The sequence below is a fragment of the Chenopodium album genome, chromosome 10, assembly GCF_948465745.1.
Source record: "Chenopodium album chromosome 10, dcCheAlbu1.1, whole genome shotgun sequence".
NCBI lineage: Eukaryota > Viridiplantae > Streptophyta > Magnoliopsida > Caryophyllales > Amaranthaceae > Chenopodium > Chenopodium album.
The window spans coordinates 42,519,360-42,530,013 of NC_137843.1; the positions used below are offsets into that span (position 1 = coordinate 42,519,360).

General features: G+C 34.8%; 1 protein-coding gene across 2 annotated transcripts in view; it reads left to right on the top strand.

The window, feature by feature from the left end:
- Positions 1–9,612, top strand: part of LOC145562446 (nuclear pore complex protein NUP160-like) — a 29,521-nt gene extending 19,909 nt beyond the window's left edge. The window contains exons 19-28 of one of the 2 annotated variants that reach the window (XM_081622730.1): positions 196–264; positions 352–667; positions 1,008–1,136; positions 2,486–2,594; positions 2,693–2,764; positions 2,939–3,059; positions 5,214–5,321; positions 5,961–6,098; positions 8,254–8,427; positions 8,529–9,612. In XM_081622730.1, coding sequence (XP_081478856.1) covers positions 196–264; positions 352–667; positions 1,008–1,136; positions 2,486–2,594; positions 2,693–2,764; positions 2,939–3,059; positions 5,214–5,321; positions 5,961–6,098; positions 8,254–8,427; positions 8,529–8,570 — 1,278 coding nt within the window. In that variant the 3' untranslated portion in view covers positions 8,571–9,612. The remainder of the gene's footprint in view (positions 1–195; positions 265–351; positions 668–1,007; positions 1,137–2,485; positions 2,595–2,692; positions 2,765–2,938; positions 3,060–5,213; positions 5,322–5,960; positions 6,099–8,253; positions 8,428–8,528) is intronic. The other variant, XM_081622731.1, reaches the window with a different exon arrangement.
- The last annotated feature ends 1,042 nt before the right edge of the window (positions 9,613–10,654 follow it).

Sequence of the window (10,654 nt, forward strand, 5' to 3'; positions counted from 1 at the left end):
AATAGCAGTCAGATCCACATTCATTAATTTGCTTTTGCTTTTAAGGCAGACAATTCCAAGTTAATTATGGCATTTATCACTATCTCTATGCCTGTATATAATGTGTGATTCTTGCTTATGATAAAATTTATATTGAGGCCACTTACTTTCATCAAATAGAAAGAAATTTGATGTGTACATGAATGTTTTTGGCAGATTCTTTGTGACAGCCATCTTCCCTTTGTTGGATTAAATGACAAGGCTGAGCAGGAGTTAGCTTGGAAGGTATTTTTATACTGCAGAATGTCAGAACTGAGAGCTTAAATCTGGTTTATGGCATGTCTTTGACTGTAAGTATTATCATTTATGCAGGCAGCATGTTCAGATATTTCAGCAAGGCCAAACCCTTACAAATTACTGTATGCCTTTGAGATGCATCAGCAAAATTGGCGAAAAGCAGCAACATACATATATATGTATTCAGTTCAGCTGAAAAAAGAACTAACTCTGAGAAGTCACCAGAATACTTCTCTTGCTCTTCAAGAAAGGCTGAACGGAATTTCTGCTGCTATCAATTGCCTTCACCTTGTTCACCCTATGTATGCCTGGATTGACTCTCGGATGGGTGGATGTCATTTGCACAGTGTGTCTCATCCAACTAAAAAGGCTAGAACTATGGAAGAACAATGTAACCATCACATTTGCCCTTCTGATTTATAATTCTTAGCCGCTCATATATTAAAGAATGTCTTATTAGTCTAATGTTGATCTTGCATCTTGTTTTATCTCTCCTAATTTCAATTGTTTTCTATTCTTTGTCTTGTTGATGTTTTTTAATGGACCATCTACTCAATGATGCATAGTTCTGTTCCTTTCCTGTTTCTGGTTTTAACTTTTCTTATTTTTAGTGGAAAGTGAATTAGGACTATTACTTTGGAAAGGTTGGGGTATATTATGAATGTAATTAATTTTGACTATTATGGAAGTGTAATAAAATGGCGATATTTACTTCTTTCACTTTAATATAGCAGGTGGAGTTGATGACTCGGCTCAAAGACAGGAGTTGTATATTAGTATTGAAAAACTTGAAGACGAGTTTGTGGTGGCATCTGCAGAATATTTGCTTTCCCTTGCAAATGTTAAATGGACGCATACTAGTAAGAGCCTTGTTGTTTATCTCTGAAATCTGTGTGCTGGTGTGAAAATCTGTGCTTGTCTCTATGTCCATGTGCTCTGTTACCTATCTTACTTGAATGGGGGTAAGTTTATATCCATGCAGTTTCTGATCAAATGAGTATGTTTGTAACCTTAGTCTAACTTATTTGTGTCTTTATTTTCATCTATACTTATGTAGTTTGTTAGGTTGCTGCAAACTTGTGAAGTCTGTTTTTGTAAATTTGAGGTTGAGCAATTTGCTTAGAAGCAGAGAGCTGGGGAAAAGGAATTTTACAATTTTTGGAATCAGGGGAATTGAGATGTTTGGGGAGAATCTTTATCATCAAGGAGATGTTTCATTGGTTTCTGTTTTTTTTATTTAGTATTATAGGCCTACACTTACACGTGACTTTTTTTTTTTTTTTTTTTTTTTTTTTTTTTTTTTTTGGGGTGGGGGGGGGGGGGGGTGTTCTACCCTAAACCTTAGGTGTGGAAGGAATTTGGCTGATTAACAAGCCACTTTACTCTGTTCATTTCATGTCTTCTACTATGATGATTCAAGAAATTGATTCTTTCTTTTTGGATTAACTACATTAAATAAAATGCACAAGAGAATATTACATTAGTTAAGGCAAAGGGGCCTGTTCAGATTATAATGGGTAAGCTGTGCATGCATATAATTCATTAAATTATCAAAAGAAAGACCTTATGACACTGTAGGGGTATACAACTTATAACAAAACGCTTCTTGATGCAGGCACTATTTCCCCATAATTCTTAATAACCTCTTCCTAAAAAAATTAGGCCCTGTTTCCTTCACCTTTTCACTGAAGCTGCTTCATTTTTTTTTTCTTTAAAGCTACTGATTATTACTGAATGGAACTGATATTAATAATAGAGTCGGCAGGTGTATGAGTCAAAAATAACTTTAACTTGATCCTTGAAGATATCTTAAAGGTGGCTTATACTGTAATAATTAAGGAGGGACGTTTATTACAATTGCCAATTTTCACTTGGCCAATATATGATTTTTTAAATGTTGACCTATATTTTAGTCATATGACATTATGACACATTTTTTATGCTTTTTGGTAAAACCTGGTTGTTTTCCCATGAGTCTTTATCTCTGTTACAGAGGGACTACTCCTGGATTTTAACAGTGCTAATTGATAATTTGGATGGCGTATGATTTCTTGCAAATGAAATTTCAAATTTTGTTCTATTTGTGTCTTTATTGTGTTTGTCTTATCCTTGCATTTCGTTGCAAATTTAATGTGCTTTCTTTCTTTGATTTATTTATTTTTATTTTTTTTACATGAGGTAATAACTACAATATTATTGTTTTATCTAGGAAATGAAAAATATCCATCAGATCTCACGGACCTCTTAGTTGAGTCAAATTTGTATGATATGGCATTCACAGTAGTGACACGGTTTTGGAAGGATTCTGGATTGAAGAGGTATATCTCCTCCTGATTCTCTCAAATATTTTTTGGCCTTTTTTGGTGGGGCTGTTCTTTCTGATTAGGTCTTTATGCTTACTTTTGCACTGGTTCAGGGAACTTGAAAGAGTCTTCTCTGCTATGTCCCTGAAATGCTGCCCAAATAAAGCCAGTTCTCCAATGGTTGGGTAAGATGTCTCTCATGTTTGCACCGTTAACCTCTTTTTATTTTATTTTTAATATTTTTAAAAGAATATCAGAACTTCAAAACAAGATCTCTTACCCTGTATATTTTTGTTCTTTCTAAGTCTTTGCTTTATTTGTCACTATTTTGTATAACTATACTTTACTCATGAATGTAGATCACCTGGGCTGTTATTAACATATACAAAGGATGAATTGATGATGGAAGAACCATTTAATGTGGGCTCTCAATCGGTACTAACAAAGAGAAATCAGTGGGAAGCGCTTGAGCAGTATCTTGTGAGTGTTTTCTCTTCTTTGACTATTGGCATTCCTTTGAAGACATTAAAGTTGTTGATCTCTCTGTTTGTTTAAGTTGAATTATGGCGGTGATCAAATATTATGGAAAAGCAGCCTAATTATTAAGTATTTGCTGCAGAGTTTTAATTTTTATTGTTAATAAGTTCTGGATTTATCTAACACGGTAACACCTTTTCACTCCTTATACATGAATAAAAAGAAGTACATGCAAGTGAGAGTAAATTTTTTGGCTAAATGTAGTAGAAACACAGCTCTAGCCATGGTATACATCCTGCAGGAAGATGTATATTGGTGGAAATTTCAAACTTTGCTTCACCTGGAACAAGGATGGAACTGTTAGCTATATAGTTTTAAAAAGCGTGCCTTAGGCACAAGGCACACTGAGCTGCGAGAGCTTGCGCCTTAACTCTGTGAGGCTCAAAGGCCTACAAAAGGCATGCGCCTATGCGCTTTTTTCTAGGCTCTTCTTGCACCTTATTTGTAAAGCATCATGAGACTTTGTGATGGACATTCTAGAGAGAAATCCCATATCCCCCAATTCAATTTGAAGAACCCTGGCTATTGATCACATGGTCTTTTCATCTTTTCTCAAAATTCCATTATTTAGACTTATAAATTATTTATTTATTTGTTTTTTCTATACAAATATAGTGTGCCTCACCTACCAAAGGGTGCGCGCTTTGTGCTATGCACCTAGTTACCTACGCTCCAAAGACTTTTGCGCCTTGGTGTCTTGTGCCCTTTAAAACTAAGGTTAGCTATTGGATGCTTCTCAGTGTATGATGTATACGATTGCTATGAGTTTGTATGTGGAAGTTTTGTTTTGAGTTTGTCTATTCTGTGAATTAAAGCTCTGTTTTTAATGAAGATTATATAGCTGTCACTAGGCTAATAAGATTTTGAATTTTTTTTGGGGGCTTAATTTTTTCCCTAGCATGTAATAGAGATAATCAGATAAAGATACCAAGGGAAACTAACTAAAATTCAGATTCACAGTACATGAGTATGCCAATTGAGCGGTTTTAGTCAGATGAGTATTGCCAAACAGAGTTTTTATTCCCTTGCAAAATGTTGTTAACTTGTTAATCCTCATCTTTTCAGACTTATGCACAAGTCAATAACGCAGCACTTCTCCTGTCACTATGTGTTGATTATTGCTTCCTGGTAATAGTAATTATCAATCAATGTCCTGCATGGCAGTTAACTTAAATAGATACTAATCAGAAATGCTAATTATTATACTTCAAATCCAACCTCTGTAGTATAATGTACGACCTTTGTTCTTAAATGATGGTTAGAGTAGCAACTTAAACCAGTGAGAGTGAAAAAGAGTGTAGAAAGCAGGGCATTTGTAAGTAAAAACAGGAGAGAGGGTTTGTTAGTAGGTTTATACTTCCTCTTTTTCTTTATAGTTGCAACACACACTTTATCACGGTATTTAAGAAAAGTGGACCTCACATGATTTAATACACTTAAAATGGGGTTAAGAGGTTGTTAGGAGTATATTCAAGTGGGCCATGTGCTATGAAGGTAATAGACAATTTTCACCATAAAACCTTCCTTTTATAGTGTGTTGCAACTATTGTTACATTTCTATTTTAAGGAAGTGTTACAAGTATAAAGAAACGGAGGAAGTATTAGAATAAGCTAGAAAGGGAGCATTGTAAATGGGATTAAGTATGAAAAGAGAAAGAGCGTAACCATTTAAAAAGAACATACTAAAGTAGAAAACGTAACAAACAAACAAGAGCGGAGGTAGTAACTACATACATTTAAACAGTTGCAGCTGTAGATTAAACAACTGATTCAGGTCACCATAAAATACTCTTTAATTGGGTTTGATGTAGTCGATCAATGTATAATACGATTAGTGATTGTAAATACTATTTTATTTTGCACTTAAAATCATACTAATTTTTTGTATGAAAAAATATTGGTGTATATTGTTATAATACACATAGGATATCTCTAAGTTATTATTATACTTCTACATACTTCTCACATTTAGTTAAGTATTTGGGACAAAATCTTAGTCTATGGAAATAGTGATGTTTACTTCTTTCTTGCTCAAAAAGCCTTACAATATCACTTACAATACATTTCTTTTTCTTCTTTTTTGGTGGGGTTTTACAGGAGAAATACAAAGAATTTCATGGAAGACTACCTGTAGTAGTTGCAGAAACTATCCTCCGCTCTGATTCTCAGATTGAACTGCCTCTTTGGTTAGTTAACATGTTCAAGGTAATCTTACAGGCCACTGAATACACTATACTGTTTGACTTTCAGACTTTTGATAAGTTATAATCTGAAAGTCTTATATTTCTTTTATCTTTTGATTAGTTTTTCATTAGAAGTCAGGTTATGCACTTTTTCTACACCCACTCCCCTGCCTTCAGGGAGCAGGAAAATAGTTAACTGCTGGTCCTTTATATTACCATATATGTCTTGCTATACCACTGAATCACTTACAGGATGCTTTATATTGCATATAAGCTAAAGTTTTCTGGATTCTAGTCTTCCTCCTCCCACCACCACCAACCAATAGCCCGGGGTTATCCTTTCCCTGTCTCTTGATGTAAAGAGGATCTCTTCTTAAACAGTTCTTCCCTTGTCTTTTTGAGGGAACTAGGGACTGGAAAATTACCTATATGCAGAGTTTTCTTTCAAGCTGACAAAATCAGCTACAGAGAAATATTGAGGGCCAGTAGCAGGCTACTAAATTATATTAAAAATGTTGATTCTGAATATGAAAAGATTTGGTGAGTGTTTCCCCGTGTTATGCCGAGATGGAAGTCAAGTTGCTGGTTATGAAGAGATGAGCTTCTAAACTCCAAATGGAAGATAGTACTCTGATGTGTAATTATCATTGAATTTATGCAGGGTGCACATAGAGAAAGTAGGGGCATGACTGGCCAAGAATCAAATCCTGCAACTCTTTTCAGGTTATATGTTGATTATGGACGATATCCGGAGGCCACAGAACTTTTGATTGAATACATAGAGGCCTATGCTTCAGTGGTAGGTTTTCTTCTTGTTAGGCATTATGTTTACGTACTTAGATCCTGATTGCATTTGAAGTTTTTGTGTCATCATGTGCTTTCTGCGTCTATTCAGTTGTCTATTTTCAAATATTTATATTATGGTTTTGTTCTTACCTAAAGAAAAACAGACATATGGGATCTTGTTAGATCCGTCTCAGTTTATGCTTTCATAATACACAATTTTTATAATTTTTTACATATTGGTAATTAAAGATATATGCGATTGAAATAATGCATTGGCAAACGTGAAATGTGAAGTGTTTTAAATAAAAAGAAACAGAAGAAGTATATCTATAAGCGGAGAGCTTAACTTGAAGCTCAGTCTGATTCATCTCACTGGTTGACCAATTTTTGTTTTATAATTTTTTGTCAATGAAGTCATCAATGCTATTTAGTTAAATTGTTGAGTCGGTCTGACACCAATAACCGAGTAACATAGGTGATAGCATATGATATTATTTTATTTTTAAATTCTAAAACCAACGTGAAATTGCAAATTTCTAAATGATGTGCACGTTAGGAAAGAAACATGTTTTGCAATGGCATAGTAGCTAATTGTATTCATTTAAATAAACAGTAATGGAAATAAACTCTATCTGATAGGAAGTTTGACTGAGCATTTGAGTATTTGACCTTTCCTTTCCCTAAGGAGGATTTTCAGTTGGGACATTGGGTTGATTTTGATTGATTACTTTACTATCATCCTTTTAAAGTATTCCGTAAATATAGGGATACACATGACGGACATGACTGTCTTCTGAGAATACTTCTCATCATCACAACTAAAATTTGTGAAATTTAGTGATAATTATTGTTTTGTGGTGGAAGCCAACAATTACCATGAAGTTTAGCTTAAATATATAGTTTATCACTTAGTTTTGTCAAAGTAATGCATTGTCAAAATGTGCATAGTCATAATAGGAAGAAGTGAAGAACATATAGGATCAAGGGGAGTACTAAATACGCCTGTTAGAAAACAATTGCATTCTTGTCAAAGAGCTTTTCGAAGCTGAATATTACTGGTTATTGGCCTTATTGCTTTATACTTGCATTGACTAAATTATAAGCTTCAGGCATGATAATCCATTGTTGCATTGTTTCTAGATAATATAAACATATCCTAACTGGTTGGTGTGTGCTGTGAGCTATCTGGTACTTACAGTGTCATAACAATGCTTCCATGAGAATTAAAATGAGGCTATTAGGGATATTGATGTTGGTGATAGGAAAGATGGTGCTTGACTGAGATAGTTGAGTGTTGGGGTTGGATTATTTATACAGAATGTGACACGTGTGATCGTGAAAGGCACATGCCGTATGGTATTTGATTTAACTTTGATCGAATGGGGCAAAATTCAGGGATTGTAAGGAGTCACCAATTAGCTATGAAAACTTATAAACTGTTAATGGATCTAATGAATATGTGACATACCGAAGGCAATTACAAATAAGGGACAATGGTCTATTCAGATTACACCACTTACATCCTGTAAATGGGCTATGAGATTGTTGACTCATATATAGGAATGGCAATGGGTAGGAGGGTCTAGTAATGCCCGGACCAAACTCAGAATTTTAGGACAAGGCAATGGAGTGTAAAGGTCTTGGCTTTTGCTATTAGATGAAGTAAATAGGAGTGTGTCATTTTCTTGCTTTGCCTTCTTAATTAATGTTCGGGTTTGGGGTTAATGGTGGGGCCCAAGGGGATACAGTAGGGTGATTCTCTCTCCTACGGTGGTGCTTGTAAAATAATAAAATGCTCTAGTAATATTTTTATTGGATAGAGATTTATATTAATCATGGTCCAAACTTATTTCAGTGTTTGGTAAATTCACATATTCTAAATAACCGTTGAGTTTGGGTAAAATGTCTGGTGTTATGTGTAATGTTTTGCTTGCAAGGGCTTGAATATCAAATTAGAATGTCGGACAAATACTCCATTTTTATGCAGCTTATGCCAACTACCTACAATCTTTGAGCCTCTGATGTGATGATATTTCACGCCCTTCTTTGTGCTATTTTGACTAGTTGATAGATTTCCTTCCATTTCTGCTCCTATTCCCTAACATGTGGTCTGTTGTATATACTTAAATGTTTATACTCATACTGAAGAATTCTATTTTTAACTGCAGCGACCAGCTGGCATAGTATATAGGAAAAGACCCTTTGCAACTTGGTTCCCTTACACAGCAATCGAACGCCTGTGGTGTCACCTTGAAGAGTCAATACGTGTAGGTCACATGACTGATCAGTGTGAGAAATTAAAAGTTCTTTTGCTTGGAGCCTTACGGAGCCATCTCATACTGGTATTCTTATTATTTCATTCCCACTGATTTTACTGGTCTAGTTGCTTTTCTAGTGTGTATTAATTTTTTTTTTTTTTTTTTTTTTGGCTGTGTTTGTTTAGTTGAAAACCGACTCGGAGGATGCTATTTCTTCTGTTCTTTGAGAAATATCATTTGCATTTGACTTGATATGGCATGATATGACATCGTGTCCAGAGTTGGGCATCATTTAACAATTATTCCGATGAGAAAAGGTGCCTTTTTTTGGTCGCATTAAGAAAGCACTCTGCAGCATATACATTATCAATGTAGAATATGGGCAATCACAAGGAGCTGAGCACAAAAGAAGCAATAGCAAGCCGGTGTAATCTTGGAGAAAGTGCGTTCCTGAAGCCTCAGTAGGGAAAGACTTGTGGACCTAGCCTGATTGCAAGCATGGCATGCATCCTGTGTCTTAGCAGTCATTAGAAGCATGGTTTAGCAGCTAGATTGCCTGGAGAAATTAGCTGTGTAAATGCAATTAGCATATAGCAACTGCCAGCATGTGCAGTCATTAGGAGATTTCATATATGTTCACTGCTGACCTCTGCTGAGATTTTTTTTTTTTCCATCGCGGCTCAAATGTATATTCTGTTAGTAGAGATCAGAAGGTATATGTTAATGTTAATTATTCCTGGTTAGAAGTGCATTACTACTAATTAGCATTCATCAATAGCCAGCTAAAAAATGTGCTTTTGCTGATTGTTTCTGCCTTGCCTTTTGTTTCCATTGATCAATAATAGGTGTGGACATGAAAAGCTGTTAAATAGAGGCCAGAGGGTCAGTATATGCCTAGACATAGCAATCAGATTGGTTCAATATTGTTTTTAATTGGGCAGAAATGGTACATTATTTGTGGGGAAAATAGGGTGGAATAAGCTGTTTTATGGAAGAATTTCAGCTTCATTCGCTAGGAAACCTACGTTTAACGATGGCTTGTTCATGAGTGTCCGTTTTGAGTCTGCTTTAGAAATTCCCTTATATATACATATGACTATATGAGATGAAGCTCGTGTAATACATGGTTTGTATTTTTTGAAACAAATATTTGTTGTATTTATTTGATAAAATTTGTTATTTTATTTGTTGTATATTTAGATAAAATTCATAATCTCAAAAGATATTATTTTATATTTAATTAATTTAAATTTAAAATCTCATTTGATATTTTTTGCTTATGTAGCATTTGAATTATTTAATTTTGAAAGAAATTATAAATCTTTTACTACATCCGTTTCATATAATTTACAACGATTAGACATTTTTCTCTCTACTTTATGTCAAATTGTTGCAAATAATATGAAACGGATGTAGTATTTAATTGACTAACTAAAATTTATACTACTCGTAATACTTACCAAAAATGGCTGCTTCGCAACAAAGTGATTTCTTTCCTTTTTTTGTAAGGGTTTTTTTTTTTTTTATTTTTTATTTTTTTTTTTATGATTTTACAAAATTACCTTACTTTTGTTTTAACATCTTAATTAAACTATTGCTATTATCTTATTAACTTAAACCTTAACATTGGTTAACTTAACCATTTCCACCAAAATCATTCCCCTTTAATCTAAATTCATCATCATCCCAACCACGTTTAGCATTAAATTTCTTCATCTTCTTTCTCATTCCCATTATTTTTCTCTCTTCCTACATCATCAAATTTCTTCATCTTCTCTCTCATCCTCATTATTTTTCTCTCTCCTTCTCCAACCCCATTCTCATGGTTTTCCACATTTGTGGTTTTTTGTGGGTTCACTAGGTTGGTGGGTTCGTTGATTGGTTGGTGGGTTCAAGGGTTTTCCAAATCTGTGGGTTTTCATGGGTTATTGGGTTCATGGGTTCATGGGTTCGTGGGTTTGTCCAGTGTTTTGTGCGGCTGGTGGTGGTCGGGTCGGTGTTTTGTGCGGCTTAGTAGTGGTTGGTTATGTGTTTTGTGCTTGGTGGTGGGTGGTGGGCGGCGGTGGTTGGTTTGGTGGTTGGTGTAGCTGAATGGTGGGTGGTTACGGTGCTGGTGTTGGTGGTGGTGGGTGGTTTCAGTGGTTGTGGTGGTGAGTGGTTTCGGTGTTGCTAGTGGTGGTGGGTTATTTAGTTTAATTTTTATTAAATTTGTTTTTTTTTTGGGGGTTGAATTAATAGTTAAGTTTATGCCCTTATTTTTCAATAACTATGTTCAAGAACTTTTGCCTAGGAGTCCGCAAAACTCCTCTTT